The following is a 21,090-nucleotide window of genomic DNA, read 5'->3' on the forward strand; positions in this document are numbered from 1 at the left end:
TCACAGTATAAAATATTTATTAGTTCAAACCCAAAATAGTGAAACAAAGAAAAGGTTATCCATACACTTCTATATTAAAAATAATTTCAATATAGTACAAATCTTGCTCTAAGCTCCGTTCTGAGCTGTTGTAATCCTAGTAGTGCTAGGACAGAAGGACAGGTCATTATGCTTTTACACCAGATACAGCAGTTATTGGGATTGACAGGTTGCAGCCGTCTGAGTACCACAAATAGAATAAGCTATTAATATGACAAACAAATGGAGGGTCTTGTCTAGCTTTTACTAATGGTTATATACACAGTCCCAGTGTTGAATCTGCTTTAAACGTGTCCAAAAGCTCTAATGAAGATTGTAGAGAATGAGGGTGATTCTCATTTAAATCAAGTCGTTGAACTGTAGTCCATCCATGGCCAAGCCCTTACTCCTTCAGCAGTATGTAGAAACAGGAAGTATTTACAGGGAAATAGAGTGTATTTATTGTAGGTGTTTGTTGGGGATCAGAGAAGTATTAGGAAACAGCACCTCACAGTCGAATATTCCTGAAGCTGTACTTAGAGAGCAGGCAGTCAACAGTGAGGTTTGTTGTGGGCTGAACCACAGCTAGAACCAATCACCTGCCATGCTGGGTTAAGTCTAGGGGAGATATTTCAAGTTTGTGTGCACTCTATATCCATGAAATGAAATGAGAGTAATTGTTTGAATGGAGCTCGAATGTGTGTGCTTTCACAGGGAAATATCGGAAGAGACTTGGAGCTTTTGCCTGGGCTTCCACTTGGCGCCGACTCGGGACCCGTCTGTCCGCCTGTACGGCTGGTTCCTCAGGTCTAGCATGAGAGATGATGGATAGCAACAACACTGTGAGACCACAACCTGGAACAGGACTGGTCTAAGCATGCTTTGGTACTGACACCTGCCCACAACCACAGACAGACCGACACAGACAGACCGATACAGACAGACCACTGCACCAAGAGACCGAGAGAAACAGAGATATCCACAGACAGAGAAAGTGCTGCACAGGAGTCGTAGACACCTCCAGAGAGAGCGAAAGACAGACCTACACACTTCAGAGGGGATTATGTGGGGCTCTCATCACTGAAGCCAGAGTCGCAGAAGAGGCGAGAGGAGCGCTTGCCAGAGCGAGCCGTGAAGGGCACAGCCTTTAGAGCTGAAAACCCCAGAGAGAGAGATAGAGATAAAGAAAGAGAGAAGAGGGTGAAGGAGAGACATAACCAAGGGTGAGGAGAGATATACGCCCAGGGGAATGAGTGGGAACGACATGAAAAAAGGAGTGAAAAGGGGAGTGAACGGATAAGATGAAAGGGTATGAGTAGACATGGTAGTGGACATTGCATGATGATAGTTAGTTATAATGTACTTGTGAAAATGGAGGATGGCGAAAAATGGCATAAAAAATGGTGCAGAAAAACAAGCATTATAGTACTGTACATTTCTACAAGAGTATATCACAGCTACCGCTTTAGTTTAATTTCAGAATTGTATATTCATTATATTAGACATACACAGCAGACATACACTGTACGGGAGACCTTGACCCCTGACCCCACAAGGCCCACCTGTGATGATGTCCTCGATGGCCCCATCCTTGCCCTCCCGGACCAGGGGGATAACCTGCCGCCTCTTCAGCTCCGCTATCAGGTCCATCTGGGGCAGCTTGGCCATCATAGGTACCTGCTGGGGTCAAAGGGCAGCCAAAAAGAGTTGGGGGTCAAAATCAAAATGATACATGTTTTGAGGGTAAACAGAGTAGGTCAACTCTCTGTGTCTTATTGCATGGTTGCTAATGTGTCACCGACTACCTTCTGTGGTATTTCAGACTTAGCTGATGTCGACGGTGGCCCTGTCCTCCCTTCTCTGGACAACACATCCTGCTTTTTCCTCTGCTCATTCTCTTGCTCTGCTTGCTGCCAGGACCAAAAAAAGAACCTTTATGTATGGTATACTGTCACATTAGTACAACAGTTACTGTTTGATGTGTAGCAAAGAGCCCAGCATCAATCAATACATGTCATTAATCAATGTGGTGGCTAACCTTATAGGCCTTGATGAACCTCACGAAGATAGGGAAGAACATGGAGGGAGGTGTGGTTTTAGGGTTCTCTCCAAAGTACTTCACTGTTGATTCATACACATCCTAACAGGAGAAAAAATGATCAGACCTTCATTATACTGTACATCATTGTTTTCTGTAGCAGTAGTACTCACGTTATACAGATATGATCACCCTCTCCTAAATTCATTTATTCTAGTGTCATTAAACCATTACTAAGTTAGCCCCATTTAGTAGGCTGTACATTTTGACATTTTTTTTATTCTACAATATACTATATTTAGTAGGGAGAATTGACCTGGGCAGTCTTGCCATCTTCTACTACAGAGTCCAGCAGGTCATTGTTGCTGGTGAGGAAATCTTGCAACACAGGGTTGTCTTCCTGTACGGCAAACTCCTTCTGGGTCACCTCCATGCCCCTCTCCAGGGCACACACGTCCTGCAGAATACTATCCAGGGACACCAGAGCAGCCTTGTTCATGAAATGCAGCTCGCTGTGGAAGGCTTGGAGCTCAGGGTATTTCTCCTGGATGATGCTCACTATGAAGTGCAGCAGAGTCTGTTTCCGGTCTGTGGACTTAGTGTCTAAGAGCTAGATTGAACCAGAGCCATATATTTAGAGGCAACCAACGGAGAAAAGGATACAATGTGAAAAGGTTAGCCTGATCCCAGACCTGTATTTGCTTTATGACAGTGGTAGTCAGAGGTAGTTGGCGAAAGCACATACAGATCTGGGATCAGATAATGAAAATCAAGGGGTAGAGTACTCCATAAAAATGTGAAATAATCTGTGGCCCATTCGGATGATGCAGTTGTTACTCGTCTCCAATGGAATCAATTTAGAAGTTAATTGATGATTTGGGTAACTCTGCCTGTCATTAATTATGTTCAGCAATAATTTGAGTTAAGAGGCATACTGCCCAGCTCCACCTTAGTGTTCTAGTCCTTCAGTCACTGTGGCTGATTCAGAAAGGCCTGTCAGAATCAGTTATCTCTGGATCTCTCACTGAGGTGGAGTCTCATTTCAATAATTACTGTAGATAATAAATTCGATGCTGTGCTAAAACGACATTCTGCTAACCCAAGTGAATTTTATGGACTAGGGTTGGAGTACAACAGCAATGTGCCTTGTCGTCGGAAAAGGAACACAAAATGAGCCTCTAAGATTTGGTTGATAAATACTGTATGTCTGCTTGCAGTCTTTCTCACCAAGTCGAGACTCTGCAGGCGGAACCCATAGGCTGCACCTCTCTTGCTGCTGTTCATGTAGTTTCCAAAGGCTAGGATGATCTTAGGAACAGAAGAGGCATACCAAAGTGACACACCAATGCTGTGTAACCATACAAAACTAACCAATTGAACACAAACCATCCATGCAGTATATCAAAAGAGCTGTCTCCTGTCTCCTCAGTACCTCAAGGATCTTCTTCAGCTTGGTAGAGGACTTGATTGACATTGAGGCGGCGATGATTGCGTTGAGTTGCTATTGGAGAGATGGGAACATACATTATTATGATATTATGGTGAAGTTTTGCGCACCCAACTACTGTCCATGACAAAAACATTGAATAACATTGAAACCATTTTGAAATAACATTGAAATAACATTGTTTTTAGTGTTTTCTACTGACCGGCTGGATGAGCTGGATGCGCTCGGGGAAGTTGCCCATGAAGGTGAGTGTGCTGATGCGCTGGGCCAGCCGTGGGATCTTGCCAAAGCGTACCATAAAGCGGTCCTCCTTGGGGAGCTCGTCCAGGGGCCTCCCGTCTCGCTCGTAGTTCTGGATGAGCTTGACTTCATACTCTGAGGGGATGAAACGCTCCAGCAGCTCCAGGAAGTCCAGGCTCAGAGCTTCCTGGTTATACCTGTGTGTGTGTGTGTGTGTGGGGGGGGGGGGGGGGGGGGGGTTATGTACAACAGTGGAGGCTTCTCAGAGAAGGAAGGGGAGGACCATCCTCCTCATTGATTTTCAGAAGGAAAAAAAATTGTAAAACATAAAAAAAATAGATAAGACTAAACTAAATATATTCACGTCACCAAATCATTGATTAAAACACATTGTTTAGCAATGAAGGTCTACAGTTGCCTCAACAACACTCTGTAGGGTAGCACCATGGTGTAGCCGGAGGACAGCTAGCTTCCGTCCTCCTCTGGGTACATTGACTTCAATACAAAACCTAGGAGGCTTATGATTCTGTTTACGCGTGATCAGGGGTGTATTCATTCCACCGATTTATGTTGAAAATGTTTCTTAAACGGAACAAAACGGGGATAAACATATCTGAATTTGTCCAATAGAAACTTTTGTTTGCAACTGTTGGACTAATGACTACATCCTATATCAGCTAAATGCAGACAAGAGTGTGCAAGACGGTATTGAATGTATCACTGTCTGTCCATGTGTTACTGTCTGTCTCCTCAAATTTTTCTCTGTGCATCTACGTTGTAAACTTTCATTCATAGGCTAGGTTGTAGCAACTTCATGTTGGTTATAGGGAAAATTTGAGTATCATGTAATAGCCTAAACCTATCGCTGTTACATTAAACTGGGTGAATGGAATATGAATGACAGTCATCCAATATGCTGCAATAGAAATAAGGCCATGCTCACAAAGAAAAAAAATAACTGTCCTCCCTCATCTTTAACGACACTGACCACCACTGATGTACAACTACTACTTACTACAGAGACTGTTCATATTCTGAGATTACTGTATACCGACAACCGAAGTGAGTTATGAGTGTAATGAGTCTTCACACATTTCACATTGGTTATAAGTTCATCAGTTACTATCAAATGCTTAGTAAAACCATTGACAACCATATGTTTCTCTCTTTGTCTATACACAGTCACAATATAAAAAGTACTACATATCACATTTGGTCATTCAGCAGACGCTCTCATCCAGAGCGACTTACAGTCAGTGCATTCAACCACATGTAGTCTGACTATATCTAATCTTATGCACAAATGACATGTGGTATTATTCTTATAACAACTTGATAACAGACACGTACGTCTCTATAGCGGTGCAGATGTCTGAGTTGGCCATGCCTCCCTTGCGCAGGGTGATGGCCAGGTTCTTGGCCCTGTTGGACTCCAGTAGGGACACTTTGCTGGGGATCTTCTGGGCCACCTTCGCTCTCAGAGTCCCCACGTCAGCCGGGGCTGTCTGGGCCTTGGTCTTAAACTGCTCCTCAAAGGCGTCCATGTTCAACTCCTAGGACATGGAGGGGAGAGGTGGATAACTAATTCATGAGCTTTTGGTAATGGCCAAACTCAGTTAAACATCAGCAAGACTGGCCGTTGATAACGCAGGCTATTTTGTCATATGGCGGGAGACAGATCAGATAGCGAGAGAGAGAGAGAGAGAGAGAGAGAGAACTACATAGGATTTCAGTATTACACAAGAAAGAGAAACTAGAGAGCGGCTGAAACAGAGAGGAAGAGGGATTGGAGGACTGGAATGAGTAGAAACAGAAACAGCAGCCGCAGACAGATGAGGACATATTGAGATGGACAACAATACAGATTGTAAGCATATAGCTAGCAGGGTACTGGGGTCTCACCCCCAAAACGTTCTCATCATCCAGCTCATTGAAGATGGTCCCAGCCACCTGGTTGGGTTTGAGGGCCTGCCAGTTGAATGAAGGCAAACAGTACTTAGTCTGAATGGGCTTCTTGTTTCTGTTACCTGTCCAGAAGAAGGACACATTAGTTTTGGTGGGGATCAATGAAGTGAACATTTCGTCTTTAGAACCACAACTAACAGAACTATCTTGACCTATCGCGTGTTAGCTTACCAGTTTGTCCATCATGCATACCCCCAAATGGTGGGGCCATTCCAATGCTTGGAGGTAGTGGCGGGAGGGCTATACCACCCCCTGGAAGAGGGGGGGGCAGAGGTGGTGGTGCCGTCGGGCATGGAGGGGGAGGAGGAGGAGGTGGAGGAGGAGGAGCTTGTGCCGTGACCTCTGTTGCACCAGGTAATGGAGGAGCAGGGGGTGGGGGCGGGACTACAGATGTGGGAGGGGCCACAGGTCCATCGACAGTCGTGATTTGTTCTGTGGAAGCAGGGAAATATGAAAAAAGGTAACATTTTTGGTGATGAATTTGATTCCATAAACCAAAATAAATGTATATTTTTGACATGGTTTCTGAGCCCATGTGTGTGGCTTGCAGCCCACCTGTTTCAGCATGGATGGAAACAGGAAGGATGAAAGGGACGACATGGAGGTCCAGGTGTCCCGAGGACGAGCGCTCCATTCGAATCAGTTGCTGGTCCACAAGCCCCTGAACTTTCTCCTCCAGCTCCACCAAGGCCTGGGCTGAACGATCTCTATCCCTCTGCCTCTCTCTTTCCCTCTCTCGTTCTATCTCTCTCTCTATCTCCCTCTGTTGTAGAATGGTCACCTGGGCACAGGACTCACGCAGACTCTCCTGTTACACAGACGCACATGTCCATGTGTTAGCCCTCTGAGCTACAGACTAGGCATTAGCTCAGGAACTAACGCAAGTCTTCTTTGTGAATGTCATGGACTGTAGTTAGATGATAGGACTACCTTTAGCAGCTCCACCTCTTTGGTGGTCTGTATGAGATGTTTCTCCAACTCTGACACTGTCTCCAACGCCTCCCTCTCACTCTCTTGCAATCTGCTGCTTATCTATAACATACACACACACACACACACACACACGTAAAAACGTAAAAGAAACTTAAAAAAACACAGTACATCCAATCTACTTATTATAAATCTTCAAACACAATGTGCACAAGAAAAGCATGAACAAGTTCACAAAGGTGCAACACATCCAAATAAAGTTGACATAGCGGATGTGTGTTCTTGTACACATTCTTGTTTGTACATAGTGGACGCATGATCACCTGTGCATTGTGGTCCTGCAGCTCCTCCATGTGCTCCAACAGGGCGTTCTTGGTCTCCGCATCCTCCAGCAGAGCCCCCACATCAAACACGTTGTCTAGGTAGGCCTGGATCTGCACCAGCAGCCTGTCACTCTCCGTGAACTTTAACCTCTGCACATGACAGAGGAACACAGACACACATATACATAGACGAACATAGATACATTACTATTTTTCTATGTAATTATGTGCTCACACATGCATCATTTGTTAACCTTCAAATCTAGTCTCCCATGACAACAGAAACATAAAACAACAGAATGATGTGTCTTTGGGTTTTTGGTTATGATAAGGAAAGACAGTTGTACTAATGCAATCTCATAAGGTATTTAGAAGACACATTATTCACAAATCAGTGAGTATATTTGGATATTTTCTGAAAACATCTGACCATAATTCATGGTAAAGTCTACACCCGTTGTACTCAGCCAGCACATGTGACAAATACAATTTGATTTGATGTATCAGTGGTAAGGGGCAACTTCTCTCTGTGATTCAGTATCACTCACCTGGAGGTAGTCATCCAGGCCATGGTGGCTAAACTCATACTGCAGATGGACCCTGAAGTTCATGTTCTCAACTGAGTGGACCACGATGTTGATGAACTGCATGCACGCCACCTGGTGGACATAAACAGTAGGAGACGGCGTGGCACACCCCCCCTCCTCTTGTAGGCCCGCAGACCAATTTCACAACAAATATATGTATAAATTAGGAACTCAGTCAGGGTCTCAACTTACTGTTGATAATAATAGAATATAGAATAGAATTTCGAAATGTCAGCTAAATGTTTTTAGATTGATAAGTTAGTCGAGCAGCCAGCTATCCATACTTATAGTAAGCATGGTCAAATTACCGACCGGGGTGTGGCCCATTGATCATCAGTTATCATATTAAAAAGAGCAAACATTTTCCTCCATCCTATAGCAAAATGTGTAGAATTGCAAGACATTTGTTGTAAAACTGCTAATTTTTCTCTCCACCAATGGCAAAATACGCAGAGCAGACCCGTGATCCACTGCGGCCCCTCATGATGGATTAAACATTTTTGTGGCCCCCACCCCATCAACGTTGCCAATCCCTGGTTTACATCAATGGCGTCAGGTTGACATCTACTGTAATCAAGTCTGAGCATTTCTTCTTCTGTGCATCAGAGAAGGAGATGGACCTAATAAACATGAATTGTGCAATTTGGAGTCAGACTCACCATGAAGTCAATGTTGCTGTCTTCATTGGAGAAATACTCCATGAGCTTCTCGAAGCGGCTCCTCTCTCCACATACCTTATGAACGACATGGATTGAAGGGGAAAAGGTTTTCGACTATGCACATAATTCTGCACTGCAACACCACAAATATGCATAGGGTGGCAGTGTATCCTTAAATACAGCTTCCTGTACCCCACGCAACCGATATTTCACTTTGTATGCTTTTCTCCCATCCTCTCTACCCCTAGGCTGTCGCAAATGACTTCTAAAATGGAAGTTAACTGACTTCAATAATGACAGCTATAATGTCAGCATCACTCGGCCATACAAAGATGGGTTCGGAACACTCTCATAAGCAGTAAAATGTATCAGTTAGACTGTTCTATCCTGTGATATCCAATGGCTGTTTCGAACATGCAGTGATATGTCTTTAAGGGTTAACGCGCCTCCCCCCAGCCCACTCATGTCCACTAAATAATACAAGCCTGCTCTTCAACCTGCCAGCCTGTACCCAAACAATGCCCACGCTTTGCCTCTGTGGGCAACAGGAGCCAGCCTGGTACTCCGTCTTTCCGCCTCCACTTCTACACTCCTCCACCATGTGCTATCTATCATCTCTCGCTCCCTCCCTCCATCTATCTCTCACCCACACAGTGTGTCCGTGCTATACCAAAACGACTGTCACTTTTGATGCCAGAACTGCAGCGGATGCAAGGTCACTACTCTGAGGTATTGCTTAAGCAGTGTGTGCGATTAGGATGTGACAAGGTGAGAGCTCTGGATACTACAGTTATGGACTTTTATCAAGCTCATTTGAAAGTCTTGAAAGGTCAATCAATATTTCACAACTTGGTGAGTATTGTTTAAGCGATGCCTATTGCTGAGTGGCACATTATAGGGCTTTAAAAAGACGGACTGTAAGCAGTGGCGACCCATCATTCAGGGCAGGTGGAGCAGAGCCTGTTTACAGTAGCTGTTGCCTGTTTTGCATGTTATTTTGGCATTAATTCGTGTCACATATCAGTTTGCAAACAATGTAAAAACACATTTATTGAGTGAATAAAGCCGCATACAAACATTGTCTCTTTCTTGAGTAAGGCAGCTCCAAAATGCAGGTGTTTCAGCCTAGCTCAGTGCTTTCTGTGGTGGAGGGGCAGTCAACGGAAAATACAGAGCGTGGGCGTTGGTAATCTTCTCTTGTAGCGCCATGATTGGCTCGGTGTTCTGTCACTCATGGGGAAACTACGTCACCACAGAATCTACAGGGAGAGCTAGGCAGTTCAAGCCCCCCTGGGTGCTGCCATAGATTTACATTGGAAGTGCCCTTCCAAGAAGGCTCAAGGTCATTGACCACAGATAAAATGGCTTCAAATCACGTTATAAATACCATGGCTTTGATTGGACTGATCATGTCAACATCATACTTTCACAATCTTAGCTAGCAAGCTAGACAAGCAGTTATCATCATGAATCACGTCGACGATTTACTGGCCAATCCTTTTCAATCCTTGTCATATGAAGAGAAATTCTAGATAAAACGTATCGGTGCTCATCGGCCATGAACACTACACAACAAGTCGGAAATTGCAAATTCAATAATGAGTGGTTTGAAAGGAATCAGTGGCTAACTGCAAGCGTTGCAAAGCAATCAATATTTTGCTTCCCCTGCCTGCTATTTGGTGGAGAGTGTGTGAGGTCCAAGTCTGGGTTTAAGGGTTGAAAACATCTGTCTGAAAGGGTCTGTCTGAAAAGGATAAACATTATCCATGGGCCAGAAAAGATTGAATACATTGGCCATGCTGTCAATCCAGCATGACTTCTGCCGCGTTCAAAACAACTGGAAACTTGGAACTGGGAAATCTCAGACTTCAGTGAGGTCAAGACAACTGGGAAATACGTTCTGAACAGTCATCCAACTCGGAATTCCAAATTCCTCTTTCTAGAGCTCCAATCTGAAGATGTTGGACGTCATGATTCGGCCTTGTTTTTTTCAGAGTTCCCAGTTGTCTTGAAAGCACCATAAATCCAGAGAATGCCAGACTTTGATAAGACATTTTTATGACAAAATTTGCCCACAAGAAGAACCGCCGCGCCACCTTCCTGTTCAAGTGAACACAACGCGTCCAAAAATGTAATGTATACCGCTGCATAAATGATGTAATATGCCAGGGAGATATGTATACTGTAGCTAAGAAAGTAATACTATATTGTGTAGTAAGCTGTTCGTAGCTCATGTGCCTCACCCTAATAATTTGGTACCTTTCCCCCTCAGCCTCCTGTTCTGACTTGCTGGTGCACATGTAGCCTATAGCCTGTTTTAGAGAAATATCATCATCGAATATTGTAAGACCTTTCTTTGTCTGCTTATATGCCCCCTTTATTTATCCTACGGTTCTGACTTGATGTACAGGGAGAAAACTGTAAGAACGGCTAATGTTCTGAATTCTGTCGCTTTCCTTTTCAAAAGTGCTGAACAAATAGTTATATTGACTACATCCATCTTAGCTCGCTCATTAATGTCTTAATCGAAATGGCGGATGGCCTCTTATCCGCTCATCAATCCCTTATGCCATAGTTTGTACAGATCAATTATTACAGGCCTATTGCTTATATAGGTCTACCTTATTAGTATCTTATTCATCATTTTAGGCAATGTTGGAATGATTTCATTGTTTTGCTTACTTTGTGTATTATAATTAGCTCATGTGTTTTTCTTCACGAGGAGGGGATACTATATAATGTTGTTGGGTCTGTAACCATGCTTCCCATTCAAATATTTATTTTCAACAAAAAGTTCAGTAATAGACCCATGTACAGTGCCTTGCGAAAGTATTCGGGCCCCCTTGAACTTTTCGACCTTTTGCCACATTTCAGGCTTCAAACATAAAGATATAAAACTGTAATTTTTTTGTGAAGAATTAACAACAAGTGGGACACAATCATGAAGCGGAACTAAATTTATTGGATATTTCAAACTTTTTTAACAAATAAAAAACTGAAAAATTGGGCGTGCAAAATTATTCAGCCCCCTTAAGTTAATACTTTGTAGCGCCACCTTTTGCTGCGATTACAGCTGTAAGTCGCTTGGGGTATGTCTCTATCAGTTTTGCACATCGAGAGACTGACATTTTTTCCCATTCCTCCTTGCAAAACAGCTCGAGCTCAGTGAGGTTGGATGGAGAGCGTTTGTGAACAGCAGTTTTCAGTTCTTTCCACAGATTCTCGATTGGATTCAGGTCTGGACTTTGACTTGGCCATTCTAACACCTGGATATGTTTATTTGTGAACCATTCCATTGTAGATTTTGCTTTATGTTTTGGATCATTGTCTTGTTGGAAGACAAATCTCCGTCCCAGTCTCAGGTCTTTTGCAGACTCTATCAGGTTTTCTTCCAGAATGGTCCTGTATTTGGCTCCATCCATCTTCCCATCAATTTTAACCATTTTCCCTGCCCCTGCTGAAGAAAAGCAGGCCCAAACCATGATGCTGCCACCACCATGTTTGACAGTGGGGATGGTGTGTTCAGGGTGATGAGCTGTGTTGCTTTTACGCCAAACATAACGTTTTGCATTGTTGCCGAAAAGTTCGATTTTGGTTTCATCTGACCAGAGCACCTTCTTCCACATGTTTGGTGTGTCTCCCAGGTGGCTAGTGGCAAACTTTAAACGACACTTTTTATGGATATCTTTAAGAAATGGCTTTCTTCTTGCCACTCTTACATAAAGGCCAGATTTGTGCAGTATACGACTGATTGTTGTCCTATGGACAGAGTCTCCCACCTCAGCTGTAGATCTCTGCAGTTCATCCAGAGTGATCATGGGCCTCTTGGCTGCATCTCTGATCAGTCTTCTCCTTGTATGAGCTGAAAGTTTAGAGGGACGGCCGGGTCTTCGTAGATTTGCAGTGGTCTGATACTCCTTCCATTTCAATATTATCGCTTGCACAGTGCTCCTTGGGATGTTTAAAGCTTGGGAAATCTTTTTGTATCCAAATCCGGCTTTAAACTTCTCCACAACAGTATCTCGGACCTGCCTGGTATGTTCCTTGTTCTTCATGATGCTCTCTGCGCTTTAAACGGACCTCTGAGACTATCACAGAGCAGGTGCATTTATACGGAGACTTGATTACACACAGGTGAATTCTATTTATCATCATTAGTCATTTAGGTCAACATTGGATCATTCAGAGATCCTCACTTAACTTCTGGAGAGAGTTTGCTGCACTGAAAGTAAAGGGGCTGAATAATTTTGCACGGCCAATTTTTCAGTTTTTTATTTGTTAAAAAAGTTTGAAATATCCAATAAATTTCGTTCCACTTCATAATTGTGTCCCACTTGTTGTTGATTCTTCACAAAAAAATACAGTTTTATATCTTTATGTTTGAAGCCTGAAATGTGGCAAAAGGTCGAAAAGTTCAAGGGGGCCGAATACTTTCGCAAGGCACTGTAATTCCAGTTGATATTGCGAGGGTTGTTTTGTTTGTTTGTTTCCTCATAGGCCTAATAAAATACTTAAAATTGTAGGTCTCTCTCTCTCTCTCTCTCTCTCTCTCTCTCGTGACTTAAAGAAGAGTAAAGATAAGGCCTCAACATCTTACTGAATTTATCTGAACTACTGTAACATTTATCTGAATTTCTGTCGGTGTCCATTTTAAAAGTGATGAATGAATAGGCCTACCTCGTCGCAGCTCGTTTGCTTGCACTCGCTAATACTTAGAGCTTAGTGTTAATGATATAAGAATAAACATTATGAATTTACTGAACATAAATGTAATAATGTTTATGTATGGTTTAAAAGTCAAAACTCATTTTGCCGTTGGTTATTACTGAAGGAGAATGCGGTTGTTATCGACTTACACAAATCCACAAGGAGTCAGCAGTAACCACATTTGTTTAAGCAAGTCAGCTGTCAGCTATAGTTTTTAAAAAGGCAGTAAAGGAGGCTGAATGAACTGTTTCGCTGCCAGACAAGGTTCCGCTGATAGCCAGGTGTAGCAGTGGTAAGGATTCACTCCATGGTGCTGAAAAAAAAGCTCTGCTGTTGGGACAGCTTTATGTACCGGTAGGCACTAACAGTTTGTCACCATTACAGTGCAATTCGTGTATTGTTTAGTGTTGTGTTATGTTGTGTTGTGTAGTGGCTTTGCTGCCATGCATCTAAAAACAATTTTTTGAATTTGTCCAACCAAGATTTACATGCTAAAATCGCCACTGACTGTAAATAACCAATGCTGATATATCATGTGTTCTGATACTTCCTCATGCCACCAGACATGTGTCAGAGAAAACGAGTGAACGTCAGACATTTTGATAGACCTTTTGCTACTGAAAAAGTTGTCTGCTCTGGTAAATGTCCATGTCATTAACTGCTCTAGGGAGAGGTTTCTCATAACTACTGGACTGGGATAATTATACCAATCAGGACTTCAAAGACAAAACTGACCACAGATCAGTGCTCAGGGGCAACTATCCCTAAATACCACAGGTTGCAGTAGGGCATCTAATGCTAAGACCTAGCTTCTCCGTCTGTGACCATTGCTAATAATACCCAGGTCTACATCACAATGTCTGGCTAGCCCTATCCACAGGGGTCTTTCTCTGTTGGCAACAGTTGCTCCCTTGACAGACAGTGGGGAGAAGTCCAAGGAAAGGTTTAGCTGTCACGTCGCCAACAACTGTTAAGACTTTTTGTGCCCCCACCCCCTCCGGCACCTTCACCCCCTCCTGCTTATAGTGGACAACTGTCATGACAGCTGCCAAGGGGGTCATTGGGTGATATCTTTGGATGGGGGTTGAATAGGTTGATTTGGCATGTGCAGTTTTCACAAGGAAATCAAGACGACTGATGGCCACATCCTGAGTTTTTTCAGATCTCTGCATGTAAGTCATGTAAGCTTTGCGTAAATTGTGTGTTGATGTCAATGGGAGATTTGGGAAACTGGGAGCCTCTATGACCCGCAAACTCAACTCTGGACCTCAAAGCCAGTTCCACTGCATTTTTTCATTGTTCCGCTCTAATCAGGGACTGATTTAGACAGGTGGGTGCAATTAATTATCAGGTAGAACCAAAAACCAGCAGGCTCTTGACCTCGTAGGGTCAGAGTTGAATACTTCTGCTGTATGACATGCAATATGAAGATGGGAGACTTCAGAGGGGTGTAGGGCTTGACAGGAAGCGTTGGTGAAAAGACTGTCTCCATGGATACCCCTCTTACCTCTTTGAAGTTGTCAAAAGCGGAGAGGATGATGTCATGACCGCCCCTCACTAGACATACAGCAGCCAGCAGCTCCAGCACCAGAGCTTTGGTCCTGAGGGGTACAAGTGTTACACACCACACACACACACACACACACACACACACACACACACACACACACACACACACACACACACACACACACACACAACAGTGGTCCTCACCTGGGGTTCCTGTTGTTGAGGCTGAGGGTGATCTCGTTCACACAACACGGGTGGGTCATCACCAGGTTAAACCCAGACTAAAACACACACGTACACACAGTTGTCAGTTCTCGCCATCTTCAGTCGTATTTCATACACTGCAGTGTGGACTTGATCCATACTGACGCAAAGTCTGTCAACTGTCGCTTTTTTTGATGGACAGTGAATTTACAGCGTAGGCGGGAGACATGAAGTTATTGGTGTGTAAAACAACCAAGCCATGACGCTGAAATAAATGTTACTTCTCCTAGCTAATGCTATTGAGTCACTCTGTTTTAACAGTAGAGATGAAGGTGGACAGGCCTGCCTGGCTAAGTGTTATAGGTTGAATTGTACCTGGTAGTTCATGATTGCACGGAGGCACATGATGCAGAGGTGAACGTCATCTTTCTGACTGACGAGGCGTGAGTTCCTCATCGCTTTCCTGCTGTGGAGAGCGTTGAATCTGCCCGGTGAGAAACGTAGCTGTTACTGACATGTTATTACTAATGCATAACGCTGCATTAGTAATAACACAAGGTTATTGGATAAAAAGAGGTTATTACATAAAGAGGTTATTACATAAAGAGGTTATTACATAACATCATGGTTGTAGTGACACACCTCCATCAAAGCCCTCGAAGTTAATAACTATAAAATCCCAACCCTATGTGTAATCTGTGCACGTTTATAATGTGTATATATTTCAAAAGAGATCAAATAAGCCCTGTGCCCACAACGTCATGTGTTTTAAGGCTGAATGGGACTCCATTTTGTCTAAGATGATGCAATCAAAGAATGAAGCAATGAAGCTTTCATTGCCACATCCACATGTCAATAGTCATGTTAATATTCACTTTGAAATATTTTGGTTAAATGACATCTGAGTGATGGAAAGGAGGGGAAAACAAATATAATAGACACTAGCAAAAGAGGGACAAAATGTTTTGAGAGAAACAGAGAAAAAACAGGTAGAAAGAGAAGAGTACAGAGGCGATGAACGAGAAACGTTCTCACACACCCCTCTTGGATGCATCAATGACAGGCAGACAGGGCCACAAAATGAACCCTCTCAGATGTCTGTTGGCAGGTGGAATGTCTGAGGGTTTTGCAGACATTGCTCACATTCCCGTCTATTCCATATTTACAACATAGATGAGAATGCTGAGAGGGAGGAAGGCTGCTTCCAACGTTTACCCTACAAAACCGTTGGTGTGACAAGAATGTGGCTCCTCCAGATGAAAAAGAGTACAGAGGATAGAGGTGTGTGTGTGTGTGTGTGTGTGTGTGTGTGTGTGTGTGTGTGTGTGTGTGTGTGTGTATGAAAGCTTGGGACAGACTAGTCCAACTTGATGCTACAGGTTAAGCTACAGTATGTGGTTAGCAGTACCAGCTGTACCAGATTCTCACATGGGTACGGCCAACCAGAAACGTTCCGGGAAATTTGAGAACATTTTCAAGCAGATCACACTCGTTCCGGGAATTCGAAACACACAAGGAACATTGTCCCAGGTTTGATTTGTTCCATGGCAAGGAATGTCATTGAACCGTGCTATAATGTAATTTACATCAAAGTGTATCAGGTTGTCAATGCCCATGGACCACGTGTTTTTATTAAACATTTCAACAGGGACACCACCCTATAATTTGAATGAGATGTAATCTATCTATAGGATGATTACAACACAGTCCACAGTAGCGTGAAATGGTTGGTGGGACAGAGAAACATAGATATACAGAGAGTGGACCATATCCCCTGAATCTGATCCAATGAATCTGTCAGACCTGTTTTATATCACAGTGCCTGGCCTGCCTCTGTATCCCATGATACTGTAATGTTGTTATAAAAGCGTGTGTGTGTGTGTGTGTTTGTGTGTCACCCTGACACCCGCTGAGTTGATTCAACCATGCAGTAACGTCAATCACAGACATCCACAGAGATCAATCTACAGACACATCAACTCCCATGGGGGTTAGGGGCAGTGTGCACGTTGTGTGTGTGTGTGTGTGTCACAGTGTGTGTCTGTGTATGGGTACCGGAGGACTGGGAGTCATGGTTCTTTCCTTACAAGTAACGCCCATGAATCTAGGGTGCAAGTACTACAAGTGTAGTCCAACCTCAGTCCCATCCAACAGACAGACTTTTATGCACTCATTGCGGCACCATAATTCTCTCCAGTTCCTGGTGACACTCACCTCACAGTAAGGGAACGAGCAGCTTTAGAAGCACTATGGATTGGAGAGTTACCGGCACTCCTCGTCAAGTCCTTCACAGATTTGTCCAGTGTGGCTGTCCCGTTGTCCAAACTGTCCATGTCATAGCTGAGGATCCAAAGTACAGATGTAGGATCTTAATTTGATAACTTTTTTGTTGCAGGAAATGCAGATTAACTTTGTGATTTACATGCATTCACTGAAAACCCACACTAACACACAGTTATATTAGCAGTATTGCACTTTTAATGTAGCCAACATTTGGCCATGCAATAGCTTAACCACCGATCAAGCAACATTATGGACTAAACATTAAAATTCTGTTGCTGCAGGATTATTTTGCTGTGACAATATAGGTCAAATTAAGATCCTATATCTGTAGAAGAAATTTGGACATGAATGGTATAGGTGAAACAATATTATCAATATGGAATATTCAAGTTATGTTAAATGTTCCATCTAAAGCCCTCTGATATTTTTCACTACTAAAGTGTCCCCCGAAAAAAGAAGGAAAGACCCAGAGCCCCCATAAAGAACCACATCAAGATGGACACTCAAGGTCAAAACCTTGCCTTTTCCTCTCAGATTGTCTTATCCATACAAGGACTGGTACTCACGTGACGGCACATTGGGCGAAGGACATATAGTCAACCAGGAAGTCCAGGCCCCGGTTCTCCTCACTGAGGAACTCCTGAGCCCAGCTGGAGTGAAGGGGAACAGGATAGGATGGGAAACAGGAGGGGGAAAGGATAATAAGACCCAATTGGCACACCTTAAAACGATTAACAATTAAGTACATACTGTACTGTGATACTTGAACACAACATCAATTTACAACAATCAAGCATAACAACAGTATTCACAAGTTCACAACTGATTTGTTTTGTTCATCATGGGCTGCAGCGTACTGTGTTACATTGTGTGGTGTAGACTGTGTTTGTTGTGTATGGCATTGTACATTTTTTGTGCTGAATGAAAATAAAAAAAACACGAAATATCACAAAAAATAAATAAGTAAACATCTGGAATTTTGGTTTATCCAAGTGACAGTAACCACAGCATTAAAACATCAATTTCACTCGACGAAACGCTGAAAGAATCTCACCAACACTACGACTTCATTCCCACACTTTACAACAAGCAACTGTGGTGCATAGTTTACAAAAGCACTTACATCTGACTGGAGCTGCCAAATAGCATCTAACCCTGAAGCTAGACCCTGCAAGCCTAAATCCAGCATCTTATGGTTTGCATATGAGTATCAAATCATTGTATTGTATTTCAGTGCACTCACCCAATGCTCTTTTATAGGATTCCTTTATAGCGCTTTTATAATTATCAATGAGCTAATTCATCCCACCTCCTCTCCCCTGTAACTATTCCCCAGGTCATTGCTGTAGATGACAATGTGTTCACAGTCAAATTACCTGGTAAAATAAGAGTAAACAATATATAAAAACAACCAATAGATTTGAGTAAGTGGAAAAGTTGGGTAAAGGGGGCAGGTCTCACCCAATATGATTGGTCCTCAGGGAAATTTCCAGCTCTCTCAAGACCTGTGTGGACTCCTGGACACGCCTCTTGAACTGTCATAACAAGGTCGTTATCGTTGTGGAGAAATGTTTGATGGTGTATAGTGAACTAAACAAGCAGTGACCTACGTAGCTATGGATGAAACCAGTTTTTTTTAAACATAGCTTTTGCAAATTCATTGGATACCAGTGATTAATTCCAGGAATTATGTTTTTGAAAATAGCCATAGCCCAGATGGGCCTGGTACAGGACTGTAATGGTACAGTACCTTACGACTAACCCCTCCCTGGTCAAGATAACTTCTGAGCTTCAGCAAGTAAGCAGAGGGTGGATTCTTCACTTGGAACCGTTCCTGTAGGAAGAAGAACAGACAGACAGACAGACAGACAGAGTGAGACAGAGACAGAGAGAGAGCGAGCGAGCGAGCGAGCGAGCGAGATAGAAAGAGACAGAGAGAGTGATAGAGAGAGAGACAAAGAGAGACAGAGAGAGACAGAGACAAAGAGAGACAGAGAGAGAGAGACAAAGAGAGACAGAGAGAGAGAGAGATGGTAGAGTGTATCTAATTATGTTGATTGCATGGGTGCACTATGGGAGAAAGGGACCAGAGGGCAAAACTCAACAGTCTTCACAGCCTTAATGATGACACTGCTTAATTTATGCAAACATAACCAATGATATATCCGCTGATGAGGCTAAACCAATGTTGGGACATGTACACATGCATGTCGGGATGCCAATCTATCAATCGATGCCAGGTCAGAGTTGAGGCAGAGGGCCTTTGATAACAATGGCTTTAACTCTGCTAAAATAAGAGAAGGGACAACATTGAACCATTGCAGGTCTGTGCTGCGGTGACGGTAACAGTGACAGGTGTCCTGTATGTCACTCCCCTCCGAGCCTCAGGAAGTTATTGCCTCCTCATGGTTTCCACAGCAACCTACAATATTGATGAGGTTGCCAGCAGGACACATTGTGTGTGTGTGTGTGTATGTATGTGTGTGTGAACAACCACTCTCATTGTGTTAGTGTGTCAATGAGGTGCTTTCCTAGAAACAAGGACACACTGACAAAAACAAACACGAAAAACTCAATTCTACTATACGAAGGTCTGCAAATCAGGGATTCAACCATTACAACGTAGTATTCTCTAAAGAAATGTCATGGTTATCATGTAACCTCACTCTGAAGCAGTGGTGTAAAGTACTTAAGTAAAAATACATTTAAGTACTATTTAAGTCGTTTTTTGGGTTATCTGTACTTTACTATTTATATTTTTGACTACTTTTACTTTTACTTCTCTACAATCCTAAAGAAAATAATCTACTGTACGTTTCACTCCATATATTTTCCCTAACACCAAAAGGTACTTGTTACATTTTAAATGCTTAGCTGGACAGGAAAATTGTCAAATTCACGCATTTATCAAGAGAACATCCCTGGTCATCCCTGCTGCCTCTGATCTGGTGGACTCGCTAAACACAAATGCTTTGTTTGTAAATTATGTTGGAGTGTGCACTGGATATCCATAAATGAAAAAACAGTGCCATCTTGTTTGCTATATACAGTGCCTTGCGAAAGTATTCGGCCCCCTTGAACTTTGACCTTTTGCCACATTTCAGGCTTCAAACATAAAGATATAAAACTGTAAATTTTTTGTGAAGAATCAACAACAAGTGGGACACAATCATGAAGTGGAACGAAATTTATTGGATATTTCAAACTTTTTTAACAAATAAAAAACTGAAAAATTGGGCGTGCAAAATTATTCAGCCCCCTTAAGTTGTGATTACAGCTGTAAGTCGCTTGGGTATGTCTCTATCAGTTTTGCACATCGAGAGACTGACATTTTTGCCCATTCCTCCTTGCAAAATAGCTCAAGCTCAGTGAGGTTGGATGGAGAGCGTTTGTGAACAGCAGTTTTCAGTTCTTTCCACAGATTCTCGATTGGATTCAGGTCTGGACTTTGACTTGGCCATTCTAACACCTGGATATGTTTATTTGTGAACCATTCCATTGTAGATTTTGCTTTATGTTTTGGATCATTGTCTTGTTGGAAGACAAATCTCCGTCCCAGTCTCAGGTCTTTTGCAGACTATCAGGTTTTCTTCCAGAATGGTCCTGTATTTGGCTCCATCCATCTTCCCATCAATTTGAACCATCTTCCCTGCCCCTGCTGAAGAAAAGCAGGCCCAAACCATGATGCTGCCACCACCATGTTTGACAGTGGGGATGGTGTGTTCAGCGTGATGAGCTGTGTTGCTTTTATGCCAAACATAACGTTTTGCATTGTTGCCAAAAAGTTCGATTTTGGTTTCATCTGACCAGAGCACCTTCTTCCACATGTTTGGTGTGTCTCCCAGGAGGCTAGTGGCAAACTTTAAACGACACTTTTTATGGATATCTTTAAGAAATGGCTTTCTTCTTGCCACTCTTCCATAAAGGCCAGATTTGTGCAGTATACGACTGATTGTTGTCCTATGGACAGAGTCTCCCACCTCAGCTGTAGATCTCTGCAGTTCATCCAGAGTGATCATGGGCCTCTTGGCTGCATCTCTGATCAGTCTTCTCCTTGTATGAGCTGAAAGTTTAGAGGGACGGCCGGGTCTTCGTAGATTTGCAGTGGTCTGATACTCCTTCCATTTCAATATTATCGCTTGCACAGTGCTCCTTGGGATGTTTAAAGCTTGGGAAATCT

At 43.0% G+C, this 21,090-nt stretch overlaps 1 protein-coding gene across 6 annotated transcripts in view; it reads right to left on the bottom strand.

Moving 5' to 3' along the window:
• LOC106579340 (formin-like protein 1) overlaps window positions 1-21,090 on the bottom strand; it is a 50,892-nt gene continuing 29,802 nt past the window's right edge. The window contains exons 3-26 of one of the 6 annotated variants that reach the window (XM_014159177.3): window positions 18,661-18,744; window positions 18,372-18,445; window positions 17,477-17,560; window positions 16,842-16,967; window positions 15,003-15,111; window positions 14,628-14,704; window positions 14,422-14,515; window positions 8,208-8,282; window positions 7,510-7,620; window positions 6,962-7,111; window positions 6,639-6,740; window positions 6,264-6,516; window positions 5,880-6,140; window positions 5,646-5,770; window positions 5,094-5,296; window positions 3,706-3,940; window positions 3,489-3,557; window positions 3,284-3,364; window positions 2,373-2,666; window positions 2,057-2,158; window positions 1,824-1,928; window positions 1,581-1,698; window positions 1,061-1,171; window positions 1-827 (exon numbers count right to left, since the gene is read on the bottom strand). In XM_014159177.3, coding sequence (XP_014014652.3) covers window positions 1,080-1,171; window positions 1,581-1,698; window positions 1,824-1,928; window positions 2,057-2,158; window positions 2,373-2,666; window positions 3,284-3,364; window positions 3,489-3,557; window positions 3,706-3,940; window positions 5,094-5,296; window positions 5,646-5,770; window positions 5,880-6,140; window positions 6,264-6,516; window positions 6,639-6,740; window positions 6,962-7,111; window positions 7,510-7,620; window positions 8,208-8,282; window positions 14,422-14,515; window positions 14,628-14,704; window positions 15,003-15,111; window positions 16,842-16,967; window positions 17,477-17,560; window positions 18,372-18,445; window positions 18,661-18,744 — 3,024 coding nt within the window. In that variant the 3' untranslated portion in view covers window positions 1-827; window positions 1,061-1,079. Of the gene's footprint in view, window positions 828-1,060; window positions 1,172-1,580; window positions 1,699-1,823; window positions 1,929-2,056; window positions 2,159-2,372; window positions 2,667-3,283; window positions 3,365-3,488; window positions 3,558-3,705; window positions 3,941-5,093; window positions 5,297-5,645; window positions 5,771-5,879; window positions 6,141-6,263; window positions 6,517-6,638; window positions 6,741-6,961; window positions 7,112-7,509; window positions 7,621-8,207; window positions 8,283-14,421; window positions 14,516-14,627; window positions 14,705-15,002; window positions 15,112-16,841; window positions 16,968-17,476; window positions 17,561-18,153; window positions 18,287-18,371; window positions 18,446-18,660; window positions 18,745-21,090 lie in introns of those variants that run through there. The other 5 variants (XM_014159180.3, XM_014159175.3, XM_014159179.3 and 2 more) reach the window with 5 other exon arrangements.

The sequence above is a fragment of the Salmo salar genome, chromosome 19 (genome assembly GCF_965601325.2).
Source record: "Salmo salar chromosome 19, fSalSal1, whole genome shotgun sequence".
NCBI classification, from domain to species: Eukaryota; Metazoa; Chordata; class Actinopteri; order Salmoniformes; family Salmonidae; genus Salmo; species Salmo salar.